This window comes from Varanus komodoensis, unplaced genomic scaffold, assembly GCF_004798865.1.
Source record: "Varanus komodoensis strain SLA01 unplaced genomic scaffold, ASM479886v1 scaffold15, whole genome shotgun sequence".
NCBI lineage: Eukaryota > Metazoa > Chordata > Lepidosauria > Squamata > Varanidae > Varanus > Varanus komodoensis.
The window spans coordinates 14772854-14795000 of record NW_025335440.1 but is presented as its reverse complement, the minus strand read 5'-3'; the positions used below and the strand labels follow the sequence as shown (position 1 = coordinate 14795000).

At 44.3% G+C, this 22147-nt stretch overlaps 1 protein-coding gene across 11 annotated transcripts in view; it reads left to right on the top strand.

Annotated features, from left to right (window-relative positions):
* The window catches only part of DIP2C (disco interacting protein 2 homolog C), a 323243-nt gene that overhangs the window by 275353 nt on the left and 25743 nt on the right, over positions 1-22147 (top strand). For 10 of the 11 annotated variants that reach the window (XM_044424777.1, XM_044424779.1, XM_044424783.1 and 7 more), the window contains 10 exons: positions 1468-1669; positions 3322-3431; positions 4935-5015; positions 9475-9598; positions 10515-10636; positions 11600-11711; positions 11800-11909; positions 13443-13573; positions 17429-17597; positions 19901-20071. In XM_044424777.1, coding sequence (XP_044280712.1) covers positions 1468-1669; positions 3322-3431; positions 4935-5015; positions 9475-9598; positions 10515-10636; positions 11600-11711; positions 11800-11909; positions 13443-13573; positions 17429-17597; positions 19901-20071 — 1332 coding nt within the window. Of the gene's footprint in view, positions 1-1467; positions 1670-3321; positions 3432-4934; positions 5016-9474; positions 9599-10514; positions 10637-11599; positions 11712-11799; positions 11910-13442; positions 13574-15565; positions 15721-17428; positions 17598-19900; positions 20072-22147 lie in introns of those variants that run through there. The other variant, XM_044424781.1, reaches the window with a different exon arrangement.

Sequence of the window (22147 nt, the reverse complement as noted above, 5' to 3'; positions counted from 1 at the left end):
CCATCTGGAAACTATCTGCACATAGGGAAAAAGTGATGCAAGATTGTCTTGAGCCTTGGCAGAAACACAGATCATGGCTCACCGTCAGGCATGGTGCTGGGTGATGGGGGAAAATGTTGCTCTGTTTTGTACCAAACTGCATGCTGGGTGTGGCAGAGCCCGCTGCAACGACAGCATTTGCAAGATGGTGTGGTGGTTTGACTGTTGGACTGGGGACCTGGGAGATCTAAGTTCTAGATCCAAGTTGGTCATGAAGCTCACTTTGGGTGACTGAGAGTCCCAAACTCTCAGCCCAACCTACCTCACAGGGTGGTTGTTATGAGGATAAAATGGAGGAACGCAAAACAGAGCTTGAGTTCCTCACAAGAGAAAAAAGCAGAGCATAAATGCAATGTAATATAAGAAAAGCAAGAGTTAACATATTAATCCTACACCTTCATGGCGTTGTGTTTTTTGCTTTTTTTCTGTTTAGCATTTTTGTTTTGCACGGATTGCTTCTCCAGAGGTGGTTTGTTTCCCATGGCATGCTTTTATAATTCACCTTTGGTAGAGGAGTTCTGTATATGCAGTAGCTGTTTTACTCTGTCATCAGTTAAGAACCATCTGGAAAGTTAAAATCATATGAAAAATACCCCTCCTCCCCACCCACCCCCACTTGTGCATACACAGTTAGTAGCTAAAGGTATGTCTGGATTAGTGAGCTTGATGTCAGTACGACTGGCCAGTATATATGGAGTATACGAGTTTAGGACGTGCTTACCTTTGCCATTATTGGGGAGCAGAGAATGGGCTCTTTTCTGTGATGCTGGCTGTGTTATTTTAAATATCCGTCCCGATAAGAAATTGTTCCTACTTGCCCAACACGGCAGTACAGTCTGCAATGGTGAGAAGTTTCGAAGGTGCCCATTTCTCCAATGTGGCTGATGTAGAATTCAGCGTACACAACAGGCAAGCTGAGTTATAATGGAATGTGCACTCCCCCTTCCCTTTTCTTCTCAGCAATGCAAAATCCTTAATTTGAAAGGACAATATAATTGGTGGCACGGCAGGGTGAGACGGCTATCACCAGAGAGGGGATTCGTTGAATTATTTTGAGGCTCTTTCTGCTCAACTGTACAAGAACATGTTACTCAAGTTTTATTCCAGATAAAGTTATGCTCAGTTTGCAAATGCACAGAAACCAAGAAAGGAACATGGGGTGTTTGGCTTTCAGATGTTTTCAGTCTATGAAAATACTCAAATGAGTTGCAGTTGCTCATTTGAGGCCTCCATCAGTGTGGCTTTGATGCTCTAAGTGCTTTGATGGGTCTCACATCCCATTTCTGCTTTGAACATTTTCTGAATCCAAAATGAATGATCCCAAATACTTTTTCTACACCCAGGTGGGCTATCAGACGCACATAATTGTAAGGGGTAAGGAGCTTCCCACTACCCTTGCATTAACCTTCCTTGTTTAAATGTTTCTAGGCTATAGACAGTATTCACCAGGTGGGGGTTTACTGCCTAGCCCTGGTACCAGCGAACACGCTCCCAAAGACTCCTCTAGGTGGAATCCACTTATCTGAAACAAAACAGCTTTTCCTGGAAGGAGCCCTGCATCCCTGTAATGTGTTGATGTGCCCACACACCTGTGTAACAAACCTGCCTAAACCAAGACAAAAACAGCCAGGTAAGCATAATGCATCTGTGTATATTGTTCCATTAATCCTTTTATTATACACTTTCTGTTTGCCCCATATGTTCATGACACAACCCTTGAAATAACTGTGTTCTTTAGCCGTTGTACTTAAATCAACACTTCCCAAGGTGGTATTCTCTGGCTGTGCTGGACTACAACTCCCATTATTTCCCATTGGCCATGCTGGCTGAAAATGATGATGAGGGGTGTGGCCCAACACAACTGGAGGGCACTGAGTTGGGGAGGGCTCTCCTAGACAATGGCAAGGGTGGATTTCCCTGCCAAGGAAAGATTTTGATCCACTGGGGTTCAAAATATCTGCCCACCATCAAATGAATAAATACCCAGATATTGCCTCTCTGTGCACCCGGTGTGCATTCAATTCGTCATGCAAGAAGACAGGTTCCGTAAGCTGAGCATTCTGAAGGGAAGCAGAATAAGCATTGGTGTGAAGGAAGGGCTAACGTCCTGTTCCCATCATTTATCACCGGTTCCCTGGGCTAATCTAATCTCCCCCTGTTCCTCCAGTGATAGGGGAGATCAGCTCAGGACGACAACCAGCAATACAGTTCTGTGGGCCAGTGAAGTCCTTCCCAGTGGTTTTGATTCGAAAAAGCTTTCTTCCAGCATCGGGATGGAGTCTTTGCAACTGTGTAGAGTTTAAAACATAACTGCTTTTCCCAAGATGCTCATGATGTAGCCAGATGGATATGTCTGTACTGCCCAGTGGCCAAAGCTCTCTGGGTAGTCCACAATCCTACCTCTTCCTTTTTCAGTATTGCGACTGTGTTCATGAACTGGGCATTGTGCTACTTAAGTGTGCATGTGGCAGTTTGTGAATTAGGTTTTAGTCATCCTGGGCTGTCTCTTTGTCTGTACTTGTCAGTGCCCATGTCTGGCATGGCACAGCCCTTCAAAGACCACTGGTACTGTCATCTGGTAGAACCATTCTTTGGCTGTACAGCCCTCAAGATGTAACCACCTATGTCTGCTGCCCAGTTATTCCTAGAAAGACCCCATTGTGCTACATAACCGGGGTTACCCAGAGCTTACCTGGCTAACATTGTCATTCTGTGCCTATAATACCAAAAGATGTTATAACACAGGCAGCCTCAACCTTTTGGGACCCTTGGGCATATTTGGGACACGGTTGTGGACACCACTGCAAGGTAGCGTCCATGAAGGATGTAGCCAGCCTCATAATGGCTGCCGTGGGGATGTTGAGGGAAGGGGAAATAGAGAACGAGATTGCAAGAAAGAGAAATTGTGAGGCTAGGGTCTGCAATGGAGGGGACACTAGCAAGGCTAGAGGCTGGACAGGTAACAGCAGGGGGCAGCGGCTGAGAGAGAAATAGCCAAGCAAGCAAGGGCTGGGTGGGAGGAGGAAACAGCTAGCAAAGGGAACAAAAGGCCAAAGCTAAAGGCTAGAAAGGGAGAGAGAAAAGGACTACCGTTACTTTTTCCCTGAAGCATTTATTGTTTTATTTTTCTGAAAGGAGTAGGAAGTGAAGAGTTTGTTGTCCACTCAATGACAGTCTCCACTCTCTTGGAATAAGAGTGGGCATAAGTGATGATTTTACATTTTAAAACTTGCACAAGTTTGCTTTTAACCCTCTTATGACCGTATTTCTGATACACTGTAGAAATTGGCCCTGCCTCTGTGATGGTGGGGAATCTGGTCTCTGGAAAAAGAATTGCTCAGGCAAGCGGCAGAGATTTGGGACAAATAGAAGATAATGATCAAGCCAGAAAGGTAAAGTGCCAAACCTCCCATGTGTTCAGTATGGGGACTCAGGGCAATGGGGAACTCCTGCATGGTTACCTGCAATGTTTCTTGGCCACAGGGAGCCTGCTCCAGGACAGAACAGAAGTTGCTCTCACTTCATCTCCAGAGTGATGACAAAGGTTGCATGTTGCTTTGAGCACATGCTGGAAAATCAAGGAATAGGAATCTCCATTTTAAATAAATAAATATATTATCGAAACAAACCCCCGCTGAACTGATGAGGTGTCCTTCACACGAAAGCGTCTCAGGATCATAGTGCAGATATATTGCTTCCTACTTTAGAAGCATTGCTTTAGTTAGAGCAGGAATAGGCAAACTGGTACCCTCCAGGTGCTTTGGGCTGCAGTTCCCATACTCCTTTACCATTGGCTATGTTGGCTGTGGCTGATGGGAGTTGTCATCCAAAATTTGCAGGGTGCCAGATTGCCTAACATGAATTCCATTGTGTTAAGAGTGTCCTTTTAAAAGCTTGTTTTTGCCTTTTCAAACCAAAATTGTTTGCAAGTATTGGAAGACAAAAAGAAAAAAATGTTATTGCACCTGTAAAGCACAGTCTGAAGGTATGTGACGTGGCTGAAGCTAAGGAGGTCTGAGTGGGTCAGTGTCTGAATGGGAGACCTCAATGACATCACATTGAATTCTCTGGGGAAAAAGCAGTACATAAATATAAACCATAAGCAAAATGTGGGTCACTCACATGTCAGCCAACATAGGACAGCTGGCAAATGTGTGCCAGCTAATACCCCATATGCCATGTAGATGTGTTGGCACAATCTTTTCCAGAGACTGGATGCCAGCACGCTGAAGAATTTCATGCACCTTCCCAACAACAACCACCTTTTCAGTAATTATGCAAATAAATCTATATTCCATTGCCACCATGCGCTACAGAAACCACATGTTGTTGACACCATGCGGAACTTAAGACATAATGCAAAATTGCACATATATTTTTATTTTTCAAATTTTTGCATGAGTCATGTATTGCAATCGGTTTTAAAATTGACCTGCTAATGCCTAGAAATGCAAATATTTAATTCAAAGAATTTCCTAGTATACACTTTTGTCCTCCTGCCTAATAGACTTTCAAAGGCACATAGGACAAGAGTTTTAAGGCACGTAGGACAGGAGTCCTTTGCTCTATTGATTCATGCAAACATGGAGCATAGCAATTTAGTTTAGTGTATCTGTTTGAAATACTGTATCCTTCTTCTTTGGTCCTTCACTTCCAAATCTCTTTATTTTCTTCCTTTACAATGATACACTATGTGAACGTGTAAAACTGACCCTAATGTTGAATGTGAAAAGGACAGCTCTCCAGCTGTGCAAACATATTTGCACTTAACTGGCATCAAGTCCTACTGAATTTATTTCTGAGTAAATATCTGTAGGGTGCAATGCACAAGTTCTAAATAATGGTTCATAGATTACTGTATTTCTTAGATCTGTGCTGTTTTTCTCTCTCCCTAGTTCCTGTTTCTCTCAGAAGTCTTACAGTGGAGGGCGCAGACAACTCCTGACCATGTGCTTTACACGTTGCTAAATTGTAGGGTAAGGATATTTGTAGTTTATCTACATTATGAAGGTGTAAAGCTTGGGGCACAAAGCAAGTCCACTGAAAGCATTAACTTGGTTAAAACAAACAAACCACAATTCCTAAGAAGCAAGTAAATCAACTATGCTCCAAACAGAAAATTATTTATAATACTTGCAAAAGATTTTCAGACTTCTCAAAATCTCTGTTGGGGTAGAGTTCTCTCTCTGTAAGGTTAGGAATGCCTTTTTCCTTACACCTGTCACACAAACTTTGTGAATGATTGGTACAGCTTGGAGCTTAATAAGGAATTATTTCTCTATGCATTGTTCTCCTGTGATATGTTTTCCTACTTGTAAAAAATGCCAGTTCTTCCACCTTAGAGGGCAGAACCTCTTGTTCCGGTAGGTGCTACTGTTGATTCTCTGTGAGTAAAATCAAATGGAACAGGCCTCCAAGGCTGTAACATTTCAAGAGTGTAACGTAATAACAAGAGACAGCGTGGTTAAATCTTGTCCATGCTAAAATATGGGGTTGCCTTAAAAAACACACGGTTTGGAAATTGCAAGGATCTCCCTGAGATCCATCAACTTCATTAATTATCATCTTCTTAGCTAATGAGAAGATGGTGAAGATCACCAAATCTTGCTTTCCCATATGTCTTCAGTAAGCTTTTTTCAAACTTTCCCTCTAATCTGTATAATTGAACCTTTTAGTACATAAAAGCGCTTGATGCATGATAATAGAGTTTATTGCCAGTCTACTGTGCAATGAAGTCTTCACGTTATGAGATGGATAGTTAAATAAATTCCACCATTATGTATGCAAGAGATGCATGTTGTGAATAAGAATTCGCAACTGCAGGGTGGGTGTTTACATTTCTAGCTGAGACAATGGAAAGCTTTAGATTCCCCCAGAGGTGCAACGTTTCTTCAGTTAATTTTGTCTTTCTTACTTTCACTGGTTTAGTTTCTTTCCTTCTTGCACTCCATTTAAACAAGTTTCCACTGGTTACAGAAGTTTCCAGATGGGACTGAGGCCGGAACCCTTTGGCCCCAGGAAAGAAGCAGGCCAGATAGAGATGTCAGAGAATAACCTTTTGGCTTACCACACATGTAGGCACACACTACAGGAAGCCCCAAATGCAAGCAAATTTCCACCAAACACGTTTACAAATTGTTGTACACATTCATCTCCTTACTGGTACCAATTTGTACCTATTTTCTAATTTGCTCAGATGTGGGGAGATTTGCACAATGAACCATCTGGTTGCACAAGTTTCCTATTTTTGTAAAGCAAGCAGAGAGCAGCAAGAGAGTGCTGGGAGAATCCCAGGGATCCCAAACATTGCTTGCCCACCCATCCCTAAGCGCAGATGGTATACTACTTCTCATGCTTTTCTGTTTGCAGACACTGTTCCTTGCTGGGCTAGAAATATCTCACCTGGCTTCAAGAAATGGCTTTTTTGCCATTCAGCTCCCAGGGTGGGAGACATTTAATATCTGAGCCTGTAATTTGGGAATGAAAATTTGCATTCGCTTCCCTTGTTTACCCTTGCCTCAACTCCCTTCTTCTTCTTTCCCCATCTCAAATTTATACCATAAGCTCCTTGCAGAAGGCCCTGTTCTCCTGCAGTACGTAAAGGACTGGGAATTCAAAATAATAATAATAATTTGTAAGAGAGCCACTCCATGGTTAAACCGGATAGGAAGACAGTGTATGACAGTTATCCATTCCCCCCACTATTTTCACTGGTCAATTCTCAAGGGGGTGGGGGGGTTATCTAAGACCCACACCAAACTGGAGCTTTTCTTAGAAGCAAAATGGCAAAACTGAAGCTGTCATTCTCTGGGCACATCATGAGAAGGCGAACTCCCTGGGGCAGACAATCAGGCTAGGGAGAAGGCAAAAGAAGAAGAGGAAAACCAGTGGACTGACTCTAGAAAGACAGCCTTGAATTCACAAGAGCAGAGCAGGGCTGCAAAGGATGGGGCATTTCGGAGGGCTTTCACTCCTAAGTTTGCCATAAGTTGGAGGTGACTTGTCGGCTTGTAATGACATCATCCGCCTTTTCCTCAGTTATTTTCACAGGTAGCTTCTCTGTGATAGTGATGACTGAGTCAGTGTTACATGACCGCAGAAGGGAAAGAGGCACAGCAGGATCCCTGCCAAGTAGGGCAAAAGAAAAGAGCCCATCCATTGGGCTCAAATGAGCATGTTGGGGCTGCTTATTCTCTGCAAATGCCTCCCACAAACCCCTCTGGTGAACGCAGAGCTGCCTCCAACTCAGAGAGAGGGAGAAATGGATGGGGTAGATCTGGCGTGTCCTGCATGTCAGCATCACCCAAGAGTTGCCTGTCTACTCCCCTCATCTTGTTAAGGGATGGTCCCACCTCTGTCAGCCCTGGCACTGAAGAGGAGAGGAAGGGCATGGCCTCTCTGGGAATTCGTGTCACTTCTCCACTTGCTGGCAGGGGTTTGGACCTCTCCCTGCCTGCAGCAGGTGCTCCAAATTCAGGTGCCATGGCAGAGCACCCCTCTGAACTGTTACGGGGGGGGGGGGCTCTTATTTCTGCCCTCCCTCCCCAGCTCCATGTTTCAGAGATGGAGCACAACAACAGAGCCTCTCCTTAGGGTAGGAGTGTCCTCGTGACGACATTTTCTGTCCATTAGTGATGCCTGCCAGACCCTGTTGACTCAGGTTTCAGCCCATGTGTTTCAGAGCCACTGACCTGTGGCAAGGCTGCAGAGCCTCCCAGCATTGGTGGGTGATTTGGGCTCCCAAGAGCCTTTAATGGTTTGCGCACTGGCTGGCCCGTGATATAATACCAGTTCTCCCAAAGCCCACCAGTAGTCCTACCACCACGCAGTGTGGGGAGAAGATTCCTGCCCAACTCCTTCTTTGATAAAATTGGGTCAGCCAAACAATTTCGATGTAAGCTCTTCTTTTGTCCTCATTAAGCATTTCAGTCCTCTCCTAAAAGAATCCCCCTGCCAGCTGGCTCCATTCCAGTCTGCAAGTTAATGAAGAGGGAAACTTCCAGGAACACCCTATTAGGCAGACTTATTTGATTGCTATGTTACTATGCAAGCGCTGAACTCTTGAGCAGACACCAGAGAAAGCAGGGCTGGCTCTGTGCTGGAGAAAGGCTGATTCTGGTTTGACAGGCTCCATCAGCCGAGTCTGAAAAACATTAAATGCGGACCTAGTTCTCGTAATTAATCAACCCAATTTGTTAACCATTGGCTATTTGTGAGCAAGTGAATGAGCTGCCTCCCAGCCACTCACCCAATTCCAGTTTCCTTCCACTTGGATAAAGAAGCCCGGAAAACTCCATCCCTCAGTTTACCTGACATGCGAATCTGGGACAACCCATGGTTTGTTCTTGGGTTAGAACTCTGAATTAGAACTCTTGGATTAGTTCTTCCTTAACAAGCAAAAATGCAGGTTCACACATCGCAGGGACAACCCAGGCAGGGGGCATTCCTGGGTTCTTTAGCAAACTGGGAGCAAAGCAATTCCTATATGCTTGAAAATAACAAAAAAGGGGCTTGTTCATCACACACACTGGGGCTCTATTTATGCCAAGCAGCCAGCTCCAGTGATCTCCTTGCACAAGCGGGGCTCCCCACTTAACACAGTGCAGATGTACTGCTTCTGGCAGCAACCAAAACCAAGCAGAAACACTGATTTCTGGAGCGGGGCAAGTTGGTGGCCCTTATATAAGGGAATTCGGCTGCCTTGCCTCATTCCAGAAATTAGCATTTCCACTTGCTCTGGGGCTTTTCTTCTGAAGCACTGAGTTTCCATTATGCAAGCAGAAAAGGACTGTGTATTTGTCATCAGCATTATGGTCTTATGGAGGCCCCACAAAGAGCCTGTCACTGCTGCGAGAGGTGGAAAAGGAAGCAGCAGAAAAAGCTCCTCAGTGTAGTCAGCCCAGGTCCTGAACATATTAGGACTCGACTCACCACAACCCAGGAGAAGGCGATTCCTTGGTTTGTCATGAGAGCCAGTGTGGTATAGCAGTTACGAGTTACAGGAACCCTCATCAGAGGGTTGGGCTCAGAGTCGAGATTCGGCTTCTAGTCCCCGTTCAGCCATGAAGCTCACTCAGTGTCTTTGGCCCAAGCACTGTCTCTCAGCCTAAACTACCACATAGGGTGGATGTTGTGAGGATAAAATGGAGAAGAGGAGAATCTTGCAAGCTGCTTTGGATTCTTTGCAGGAGGTAGAAAGTTGTAATAGGACTGCAGTGCCATAATACTCATCCTAATCTGACCTGCACCCTCATTCTCAGTGTTGTGTTCTCACTAAATCTGATATTTTTTCCTTGAGAAAAATGTTTATATACATAATATTTCCATCTCTGACTTAGTTTGGGGAAATAGTTTTAATAGCTTGATCTGTCAATTAAAAGCTATATATGATTATATGTATACGGATTGTATGCCTCTGTCATTTTCCCAATACAGGGGACAATCGCAAACTCTCTAACGTGTGTTCAGCTACATAAACGAGCTGAAAAGATTGCAGTTATGTTGATGGAAAGGGGACACTTACAAGATGGCAACCATGTTGCTTTGGTTTACCCCCCAGGTAAAGAAAAGAAGAATGTTTTTTCGTGGTTTTGACTAGAGACTGTAACTCTTTGCCAGTTTGCCAGTCCTGCATATGAATCATTCTTGGTTGAAAGGCTATGACCACGTGCAATTAGTTTGTAGGGTTCTAGTTTCTCATGGAAAGCTATGCTACTAAGTGGGGAATGCCAACAACTCAAACCAGGAGCTTAGTTCAAATGCTAACTTTGTGTTTCTGCAGGCAGCTAGTTGGTCACTGTGTGCACAGAATGCGGGGCCATTGGTCTATTCAATTAGGGCTCTTCTTATAATCTTTTAAATCCCTGATGTAAAGGTTTCGGTGTCACAACACTTTTTACCCATATGTGGACTTCTGTTCATAGCTTATACAGAACATCAATAGCAATTCAAGAAAATTACTTTTGACATTTTTATTTAGATAACTGATGTCTATGTTGTTCTGCAGTACAAAACCCTTAGGGCAGAGTACTTTAAATGTGTGTGGGCCGAAACCTGAATGGATGTATAACATTTAGTACAACAACATATAAAATTGCAGAACATTCAAAGCCAATGGATACAATTCAACAAAATGGGGAAAAACAACTTTGCTTATATGTTAAAAAGTCCAGGCAACTCAAAAGTGCTTTGTGTGATGCTCAACTCGAAGCTAACTCTAGGGGGGGTTTCAGGGAAGGCTTTCTAGATATGGGTGCCGTGACTAGGAAGGCCCTGTTACAGGGGCTGTTGATAGGGCAGGAGAGCCCAGCAGATTTCTCAGAAATAGCTGTTTGCTCAAGTCTGGTAGTGTAGCTTTATCTAGGTTATATCAACTTATTTATGAGGCCATTGACATCTTTGTCAAATAATTTCACTTTCCATTTTTCTCCCTTGAGCTCAAATAACTACTTCTGTTGCTGCTCTTCCTTGTGCAGGAATAGATCTGATTGCTGCATTTTACGGGTGCCTGTACGCGGGCTGCGTGCCGATAACAGTTCGACCTCCGCATCCGCAAAACATTGCAACGACGTTGCCTACAGTGAAGATGATTGTGGAGGTTAGCTGGCTAATAAAAGTTGTTCCATGAAAGCATCAACAGCAACCCAGGGTGGAGAGCCATTGAAATTCTCGCTCAGCAAGGGCCTCGGGCATGCCTGCGGTGCGGCCAATTCCACCGCCCCAGGCACATATTTCGAACAGATGTCGTTCATGCAGACCACATGTTCTGGAAACTCTTTTTCAAGGTTTCAGAGCAGGGTGGGGGTAGCTTCTCAGCGAGCCCAGATCCAGAGCCAGTGTGGTCCACAGGTCAAGACGGGGTGCAGAGCTTCAGCACTGAGGTCCAGATCCAGCCCTCTGCTGTTCCTCCAAAGGCCTGTGCCAGTCTTCAGGTGGCTTCCCGGCTTTGCAGAAGTTTTAGCCTGCCCCTGAGCTTAGTTACAGGCAGTAAAAGATGCATGCTAAAACGAGGTGGGATATTGGACATTCCCAATATTATTTGGGTTTGGTCCACTACTGGAAAGCACCCTCTAGAGTGGATGTATGCTTCTCCAGGGATACCCATCGCACTATCTACTGCATGCCTTATTCAAAAATATTTTGGAATATAAACTTGGAACACATTAGAACTTTTTTCTTCCCCTTTCTTGCCTTGCTATTTCTGCCAACCCACCTCTTTAGCTCTCTCTTTCTCCCTCTGTAGCCCCTAGCTTTGCTCTTCCACTCCCCTCCCAGCCTTTTTTAAAAATACAGATTAATAGAGTCCCAAAATACCAACATATGGAAAATTGTACATCTTCTCTCTTAGACACATTTTTCATTGATTGTGCGTGTGTGTGTGTTCATTCTGTGTAACTGCAGAAACATTTCAAAATCAGTTGCTCTTGTATAATGTGAAAAAGGTAAAAATATTATTTTGCTAAGCAATGTTTATTTATTTATTACATTTTTAAACTGCTCAATAGCCTGAAGGTTACTTTACTCTGACTTCTTTTTTTCTCTCCTTTTGCGAAACTCCCAGGTGAGTCGCTCTGCCTGTTTAATGACAACACAATTAATATGTAAATTGTTGCGGTCACGAGAAGCTGCAGCAGCAGTCGATGTCAGAACCTGGCCTCCCATATTAGACACAGGTATTTGCTCTCCTTTGTTCCCCCGGTTTGTAGGTGTGAATGCGTCTTGCAGGCACTGGAGGAATCATGCCTTCCGTTTTCTTCCCAGATGATTTGCCAAAGAAGCGGCCCCCTCAGATCTACAAACCTTCTAATCCTGACATGCTGGCATATCTCGATTTCAGTGTATCCACAACTGGAATGCTAGCTGGGGTGAAGGTAGGAATTCCATGCCCAAACTAGACTTTCCCATGTGATATGCAGTGTATCACACATGCAAGGTGTGTGGCTGAATAGAACCATGTGTGGGCCCACGCAGCCAAGGACAGGGCTACTGCGCTCAGAGCAGTAACGCTTGTCACTCAAGCCTCTGGAGCAAGACACATTTTATTTGCACCTGAGGACATGATGGGACAGTTGCACGCATCCCTAACCTGCAAGAGGTTGTGGATTTCCTTGAAGTTTCAGAAGCTTGACATGATGGGACAATCAGGCGTGTGTGATTGTGTGTGTGCATGTGTTTGAACCTTCCTCAAAGAATGTCTAATAATATTCCAGATGAGGCAATGTGTTGAACTGGGGGTGAGTGGGAGAGAGGTCTGTTTCATTTTTCATGGAATGTGGGCATGGGCGTTCCGCAGACCTTACCATGTTACCTTCTGTGGCTCCTCTCCCCACACAGCTTCCCAGACCAGAGGCAGTGAAGCCCAGCAAAATGGGCTTCCCCTCCTCTTCATGCTCCTGACATGCTCAAAACTGAACACCTGATCCCATCCCCATTTTATATTGAATGGGGAAGACACATGTGTGAAGTATGCCAAGCTGTCTCACTGGAGCTAGTTTAGTTCTTGCGATGTCCTTGTGGAATGAATATAGGACACAGTCTCAAACTCCTGGTTTGAAACTGAATTCATGCCATGCAGATTATTGCCACATTCATTCATTCATTCATTCATTCATTCATGTAAAGCTTTTATATACCATCCCATTACTGGCATCTCGGGACGGTTTACAACAAGATCACAATTCTGCATTCCTTATCATAGGGAATCCTCTGTACTTTTACAACATTCCCATTTAATGAGTTCCGCCAGTTGCCCAGTCATTCCTTACCTTGGGTCCCCAGATGTTGGGTGGCAGGTTGCTCAACCAGAATGGCCAGTGCTCAGGGATGATGGGTGTTGCAGTCCAATGACATCTGGAGGCCTGGTAGAGAGAGGCTGCAATAGCCCATGTTGTCCAGTGGTGCCTGCTCCAATGGAGAGGGACATGCCACGGGCTTGGATGGAGGGGTGATCCATCCCCGATCTGTTTGTCAGATCCTTGAAACAGAGGAGCCGGCCCTGGGAGTGGCCCCACGCAAAACATGAACTCTGGTGCTGTGCTTCGACTTTCCCATCTGGCACTCTCTCCTCCTTCCTCAGTTTTATAAAATGCAGCCTGCTCTCTTCAGTGCTTTACGTAACTTCCAAGGATTCCGGCTGATAACCTAGAAATCAAAAGCAATGATGAGTCACACTCTGTAGCTCTTCGGTTTCTTTACATGGTTGATTGAGTACACTCACTGGAAAACATTAATTTTCATTATGTATAAGTGATGCGTTGTGTGCATTTGTAGGGAGGATGAGAAGAGAGAGGATGCTTATTTTTATCCATCCTCTTACTGACTTAAGGCCTGACAGTGGTTCAGCAGCAAGCCTACAGGAAGAAGTGGTTCATCATCTTGACTGCTACCCTGTTATCTTTCTCCAGATGTCTCATGCAGCCACTAGTGCCTTCTGTCGTTCCATTAAGCTGCAGTGTGAGCTTTATCCTTCTAGAGAAGTTGCTATCTGTCTGGACCCTTACTGTGGACTTGGGTTTGTCCTTTGGTGCCTCTGTAGGTAAGTTTTCCTGTTTTGGAACTACCAAGAATCAGAAAACAGATCTGCTGCTGCTAGGTAGTGTGTGTGTGAGAGAGCGGGAGAGTGGTGGGAGAGAGAGAGAGAGAGAGCGCGCATTCACCAAAGAGATGTGCCCAACCAGTGCATCAGAGAGGAGGGTGAAAAAATACACTACGTTTGACAATATACATACATTGTCGAACAGTTTTCAGTAAATGCATAGGATAAACTAAAACAAAGCCATACCCTCTCTTTAATATAAAGAAATCTTGTAGCATGGAGTGCTCCTGTTCAGGCTTCTACTCAGCTCTTTTCCAGAACACTCCATTTCATCTCGTCAATGCACACCTGCTTAATCTCGCTGTCCCCACAGTTGTCAGTATGCCTTCTGTGGCTACAGGGCATGCTTGGTCCTTCCAGGCTGCTTTTGGGGAAGGGGGGTCCCTAAAGGGGGTCTTTTTCCTTCGAGGCATTTGTGTGCTTCTGAAAATGTGGGCGCTCCCCTAAGCCCACTGAGAGCGCCCTGTTTGCCTAGATTGAGTTGTTTGGGCTGCGACAGGATCCATACTTGGATCAGGAACTTGCTGTTCACATTCTGGATTACTAAGGAAGGGCTGCTGTGCCTGTGCAGGATCACAGCAGGATGAGAGGTAACGGAGTGGCCCCAGAGGGCATGTCTTCTACCCCTTTCTTCAATGCAAGCACAGGGTATCAAGTAAGCACAGGCGATTAATTTGAATACTAGACAGAGAGAATCCACTGGAAGCATTTCTTCAGCACCTTATGGCCTTAGAGCCCCCTCTTCATCTCATCTGGATAGCCTCCCAGGGGAAAATTATAAACTTTATTTTAAATGGCTGAATTCAAGGTCTCAAAGGAACTGAGAAGCAAAGAGAAACTTTGTTTGAGTTTTCTACAAATTTTACTTTATTCAGTTAAATACCATACTGTTATTCTGAAAAGGTGCTATAGTTTTGGAAGATAGCCACTGAAAAATAGCTGCTCATTTTTTCACCATTAAACCTACTCCATTAATATAATAAAAAAGAATCTGTGTACAGATTATTGGATATTTCAGCAATGGTATTAAAATATACCTTCATGGAAAAAGAAGAAGCATCTTCAATTTATTATCTGAGAGAGTATACACCCTAAAATCTGACTTTGAAAATTGAAATTAGCTTACCTCCTGACAAATCTCAACTGGTTGTTATCCATGTGGAAGTTTTTCTGTTTAGTTAAGAAAATACCTCTGAAAATAAGGCACTAGTAAAGCTGCAAATTAGAACATTCTAAGCAGGCTCTGAGTGCGGGGATGTGCCAACCCCCCCCCCCCCCGCATTTCATCGTGGTGTGTGTATGCTTCTCATGACTGATGCGGGTGAACCGAGCATGCTCTGCCCAAGTCCTTTCTAACCACTGTGAAAGCAGTAGCAAAATATTTTTTCCCTTCTAAGGGCATTCTGAATACTGTGCGCTCTGTGTAGGCAAGCTAACAAGCTGTACTTTCTAATTACATGTGTAAAGATGGTGCAGACTTGAAGCTCTCGGTTGCAGCAATAGCATTCTTTCCTGCCGTCCCCGCTTTCAGTTCTCTGAAGCCACGATTTACCTCTTGATCATGTAAACAAATCTGAAATAAATCTAAATTGGTACCAAAGTCAGATCGGGGAAATGGAGCCTGAAATGGGCACAGTATGATGGACATCCTTCACTGCTAGAGGCGGAAAGAGTGATTGAATCCCTAGCTGCCCAGGGGTTGCAATCTGGGCACAAGCAGCCAAAACACATCTAGTTACTTATCCCTGTTGTTAGATGCTATGAAGTTGTGCTGGCCTGCTCCACTGTGATGTCCCAGAATGCAACATTCTGAGACTTCTAAACCACTAAGGAAAACCTACTTGGAGCATGGAACCGGCCCATTGGTAAGTCTTGAGTGTATTGCATGGTTTTGCAAAGTTTTGTTTTTGTTTTTATTTTATGTCCCCAAAGGGTATAAAATAATAATGAAAAGAAATCTTGCAAAGCAGAGCAATAGACCTCTACCGAAAATTCTCCAGATTCCTCTCAATTGGCCACACACTCCAACAGGACTTCCTGGGGATCTTTGTCAAAGAATGGTGCATTCTGGGGCATAGCAACAGTCGTCAGGCCAACGTGAGTTCATGGATGCTTGTATTTTTACTTTTAGCTGTTTGTGCTGATCATGTAATTCTGGAATTCATTGTGGTGTGATTCCCCTCCCCCTGCCAAATATTTGCGTCAGAGCTCATGTCTTAATAATTCAGTTCAAATAGCAGCTAAATCTATTTTGCTTTGTGAAGTTCCTGTTGAGGTGCTCCAGGTGCTGAAAGCTCTCCTCAGAGAGGAGCACTTGGCTGCAGCTTTGATGTAGTTTTGGCACCAGTACAAGACTTTTCCAGTTGGCCAAAGCTTTAATGTTGGGTCAACCGGCCTTCCCTTACAACATTTTATTTATTTATCTGGGCTGACACTGCTCTTTTAACTCCTATTGCAGTTATCGGCAACTAGAACACACACTTTCGCTTGATGAGCTCACAGGCTGAATTTGAGAGAAGGCGTAAACATTGGCATTGTGTTTGTAGAACGGCAATATTGAATGTCCTTCAGCCAGTCTGCGGGACACATTTCATTTTGGAGAAGCTTCCAAGGATTGTCTTCTAGTGTTGGACAGGGCCAAAAACAATAGGCTGGGCCAGTAATGCCATGCACTGCCATTCCGTGTTCACGGAACTGAGTTAGGTGTACCAGTGGCCTTAGGCTAAGTATATTCCTTCTACTTGGAGAGCTGACTCTTCGAAGCCATTGCCTTAGTGTGCAATTCCTAACCTCTTCTCAGACTTCCTTTTAGTCAACCACAGTAAATGCAGGTTGCCATTTTGATCCGACAGCTCATAAATTGTCTTTCTGATGACAAAATCAGGCTGGCCAACAGATGCATCTTCCTCACTGGCTTATTCAGTCGCTGACTGAATTCCATTGAAAAGTGTTAGGACTGTAATTTGAGGTGATTTGAAAGTCGGTTTGGTCCATCTGCACTGTGATGACTGCTTCACCCATCCGTATATACACATTCATTGAGTGGGGTGATGATAACTTATGTTAGAAGAAGAACCAAGATAGTTGATTTTCTGTGGTCGTTTACAGAAGAAGCCAGGCTAGCTAGAAATGGGTGAAGCTGACCCGGTAAAAGTGCATTTGCCCACCTAGCTCAATGCTGACTTGCTGCAAAGTCCTTCCCATCACCTGTTCCTTTTACCTGGAGATGCCAAGGACTGAGCAGGGGCCCTCTGCATGCAGAGCTCTGCCCCTGAGCTGTGCTTCCTCTTGTGCAATTTCCTGTTCAGAGTTAACACTTACCATGTGCCATGTGAGCTGGTCACTCACTTGAGCCATGTTTGGCTGGAATTCCCAGGGCCATCCCATAAATTATCTGAGCACAGAGAAGAGAAGAAAGATTCAGCTTGCAACAGATGTACAGCTTTGGCAAGGTACTTTGCCAAGGTTATAATTCAACCCTTAATTGCTTGGAGACTCTCTCCTGAGGGAGCAGCAGCTCATGGCCATAGGAAGAGTCCATCAAAGAACCCTCAGGACACTATTGAAATTATCCTGCCTGCTATAGGAAAACTAAGTACTTGTGGCTCAGATCCACTGGCTGCACCCAAGCAGATCCAAAGCAACCCCCGAGAGATTTTGCTGCGTCATTCTTTGCTCTGCTTTATGGACTGTGCAGCGTTGTATCGCACGGGCCATGATAAATCATTTCCTTTTCAGTTCTTTTCTCCTGATGGAGTTCCAGCCTTGTGTTTAACCAATTTTATATCTTTGCAGCGTTTATTCAGGACACCAGTCTATTTTGATTCCTCCCTCAGAACTGGAGACCACACCTGCTCTCTGGCTTCTGGCTGTGAGTCAGTACAAAGTGAGAGACACTTTTTGCTCTTACTCCGTGATGGAGCTTTGCACCAAGGGGCTTGGATCACAAACAGAATCTCTGAAGGTGAGGAATGCCAGTGCTCCCCCTTCCCTTCCCTTCCCCTCCTTCCCACTCCCCAAACAATATCGCTTCGACATGTCATCATTATGAGTCATAACAGCTTCAGCAAGAAGAAATAAATCAAGGAGTGAGAGAAATTTTCAGTGGAGCTAGTGGGATTCCTCTTTCTAGGAAGCTTCTCACCTGCTGTTCCTTGGTTATTTCTGTAGCACTGGGCTGCAAAGTAAATTAGCTTCATGATGCCTACCGTCAGTATTTGTTTTGCTATTCGGAATACATTCATAGAAACAGATTTCGGGGGTGCTGCTGTTTGTGAATTATTCTGTTATCTACCATGGGTAGCTTGTGCAGCTTGTACAGGGCCAGGTGGCCCTCAGGTAAGTAGGTCCCTTCATTGGGTGTTGGCGAGCAGGGCTGGCAGCATCAAAGAGGGATGGTTCCTTAACTGGATCTGAACTAGTGATGAGCCAGCATACAGTGCTGTGATTTGTCCTGATGTCCTCTATACTCCCAGGTAAAATGGAACTTAGAATAATAGCTGCTTCTGTGATGGGCCAGCTAAAGTGTAGTTGATGGGAACAGAGGGGAGGGACTTTTTGGTGGCAGCACCCAGACTGTGTGGAACTTGCTGCTCCAAGTGCCTTTTCCTCCCCTCCTCCCTATCCTGGCTACGTGGTGTTATTTGAGGGTCAAATGACACCTTGGCTTGTTGTAGGATTATGCCGGGGCTGTTTAATCCTCAAATAACACTCAGTGGCCATGTTTGAAGGACTCAGGAACTGCATATTGAAATGGGCTAAATAACCCAGAGTGAGCTTGCCTGTATCATGCATATTGGCCCACTGTTTGAAATCAAGGCAAAAAAATAGGTCTTAGGAGAAGCTTCAAAGAGGGAAGCCAGAAAATGACCAGCAGGAACATGATGCAGTTCAACCATTATAGCTAAATAGGTCTGCTTTTGAAAGCTGTCCTGTTGAGAGACACCAAGGAGCCATAGAGCAAACTGTTGCAAGTTCCTCAGAGGAACACCAGCATATGTTTTTAATAAAATGCATCTTTAGGAGGCAAGCGAACCCTTCAGAAAAAAATGTGGCCTGCCTTGCATACTTACTCAAGTTTAACTTAGCACTTGCTGCATGCTTATCAAATTATGCTAGCTGAAGACCACATCTGAAGCATTGCCCTGGCCTCATTAAGACTATGGTTTAGCATTACAGGAGCAAGACCAGGTGAGCCTCAAGTTCATACCCCGCTTCCCTCTTTTTCTGAAGCAGCAGCAAGTAGGAAATTTGCAGCTTTCCTTTTCATTCTCCATTCATTCATTCATTCATTCTTAATTAACCTTAGTTTAGTGGTGTGTCATGGGCCTAAAGTGTAGATCATTAAAACTATGAGTTACTGCAATAAGCCAGTTTCAGAAAAATGGTAAACTATTGTTAAGACTAACCACAATTACAATAAATTCCACTGAAAACTGAAGTGAATGCCCAAAGGAAGTCCAGTCTTGCTCATGTAACAATAAACTACAGTCCAAACAAGGTCAGTATATTGTTGGATAGGCTTTCTTAATACTTTACGGTAAGCTGACTTTAGATGCAAAAGCAGGATAAAGCATTCAAATAAATGAATGGACAATCCCAAGAAATGAGTGAACCATTCCGGAAGTACAGATGTCCAAAGCACTGTTTCAAGGCGTTTCACAGTTCTCTGATAGTTCTCCCTTAGTCTCCCACCTGGGCTAGTATTAGGTTTAGTTCTTGTTACACAAGAGAATACTTCTAAGCATCCAGACATTTTATTCCATTTCTAGATTTTTAATCCTCCATTTTGAAGAGATCATATTAAAAGCTGCTACCAAAAAAGCTACGTTATGATCCTTGTCCCAGCTTACCATGAATTCTGGACTGCTTACAACTGTTTGATCAGTATCTGAATTTGTCCCCAAAGAGGTCACCATTCAAAAATTATATTGAAGAAACAAAAAAGAGAAAGCAACCCCCCTCATATCTGCTCTTTAATGTTTGTTACAGATAATATTCCCCTTTTCCCAAAATAAGGTTCTTTTACAATGCAAACTTTGTTCTGTTCAACTCTTGCTTGAAATTTTGAGATCAGAAATGCAGAACTGAACTGTTTAGAACTCCCCCTCTCCCCATGCCTTTCAAAGGGGTGGGAGGTTGGTTCTTAGCCTGCTATTTAATGGTTGCTGCCCTGCATTCAATACACTTGGTTCTAAAATTGCCAAAATAACCGACTAAACGACAGCATCATCCTTGGGATAACTCGAGGTTGTGCTTTGTTTCTAGGCTAGGGGTCTGGACCTCTCAAGAGTGCGTACGTGTGTGGTTGTGGCAGAAGAACGGCCACGCATAGCTCTGACACAGTCTTTTTCAAAGCTTTTTAAAGATCTGGGCCTACACCCCAGGGCCGTCAGTACATCATTCGGTTGCAGAGTTAACCTGGCTATATGTTTGCAGGTAAGATTATCCTCTTTTCCTGGCAACTGTCTTAAAAGCAGCACTTTCATAAGGCTCTGTTCTTTTTGCTCACAAGTCAGCTTGGTTAGCCAATGCATGGGGTACTTAATATTCCTCTTTCATATGGCAATAAATGTACTTTTCTCTACATTTTTGTTAATGAGCATTTTCCATAAAGCCTTCACATTGCATCTGTAGCATTTATTCTGCCTTGGTTTTAAAAAGCAATGGAATAAAAAGTCTATACAAGAGTTACTAAATTTGGAAAAGTCTATCTTATTGCTGTAGACAAAGCTGGTCTTCCAAGTGCTTTAAGTATCGTATTTCAAAATCAGTTTCTTCCTGTGTGTAGAATAGTAACTTGAAACGGACATATATGTGTGTTATCCAACTCATACAGACCACCTAAAATCACACTTGAGTGACTGAAGTTCTTGCGGCATGTGTCAAGGACAGATGAAATGTCTGCGTTTATCCTTTCGTAGGAATTGGCAGAATTAATAGTAACCCTAAGCATTTACATAGAAGCTTCAGCTGTTCACAGTTCCTTGCACTCATTATCACAGAAATCCTTACAAGAGTTCTATAAGGCAGGCCTGTACTACAGTGACCATGTTGCAGCTGCAGACCTGAGGCTCGGGCTACTGATCTGCTTAAGAGGCCACCTACGGAGCTCATGGCAGAGATGAGAGCTCAGCCAGTTGGTTCCCTTCTCTAATGCGAGCGCATTCAGAAGTACTTTTGCAACAGAGCCTGTGCCTGCAATGCTTTGAATGGGAGCCGAGATGCTCCTGCAGTGAGAATTACCACCGCGGAGTGCGAGGGACTGGAAGAAGCGCAGCAACAGTGCCAGCTGGACAGGCGGATCCGCAGCCCCATGCCAAGGGCCCAGTGGAGGCCGGCACTTTTCCGTCAAACCAAACATTGCTGGCTGATCGAAAGCTGCAGTCTAGGAAAAAAACTTTAAATGAAAGTGGTAAAGAAGGAAGACAAACGGCGGAGAAGCAGACCTCGGGCTGGTGATGAACAAGATCGGAATAATAATTTGTCATAAAGCCACATCGGGTCCAACTACAGTGTTTCTTGTGACAAAACAGAGTCGAATGCCCACCTCCTCCTTTTTCTTTACTTTCAAGAGACAGGCTCCTGGGACTTTCACCTGTTTCTTCACTGTTTTCCAGTGCTGTTCCTGTTTGATTTTATTTTCACACATGCATCACTTGAAAACCATGCTAGTAGTTTATTACCCTTTATTGCAGGTTCATGGCTGTGTCTGTTACTACCAACTGAGTATTGAGTATTTATTTTCACCTCTAACTTCCAGCTTCCTCTTTAGCTAAGAAGCAAATCACATGGTACAGTCCTTGTCTCCACTGTACCATTTCACAGTGCACATGGGGCTTTGCTGTTCTCTCCTAAAATGTTTCTGGTTATGAATGCTATAAAAGATTTCACTGATGGCCTCCCGGTAGGCGTTCTTTTTTCTGCATTGGGGATGGAAACCCTCTACTTTCTCCAGTTCCTCAGTGCCTTGATCAAGACCTGCTGTGTTCTACTTCTAAGCAGTGGGTGGCGTTTGCAAAGTGCACCGAGGCCCACATGTTCCTTGTAGGTTCCCCATCCTATTCATTGTGAGGTCTCGCTCCTGACTCTTCCTTTCTCCACCCATTGCTGCATTACAGAGGGACGAAGCTTGTCCCTAATTGTTCTGGACCCCAGCAAAAGAGTAAACGTGGATGGAACAGAGGCTACCACCTTCTTTTGTTGTCCATCAAGCAGTATCATAGGTCTTAGTCTCCATCATGGCCTGCTTCTCCCAGTGGCAGAGCAATGTGGAGGCAAATAGCAGCCAAAACGAATACAGTGCCAGCCTCAGAAATGTTATGCAGGCATTCACGTCAGCCAGGCTTGCTAGGGATTATGGGAAATTGTAGCCCCAGCCCAGCACATCAGAAGGCTGCTGCATTGGCCAAGGCTGAGTCAGGGAGTCTACCAAGAATGCCAGTGCTGCTGTTCTATTCATTCTCATTTGAGTCATAGGAGTTACTAGCCCCTAGTCTGAAATTGTGAATCAAT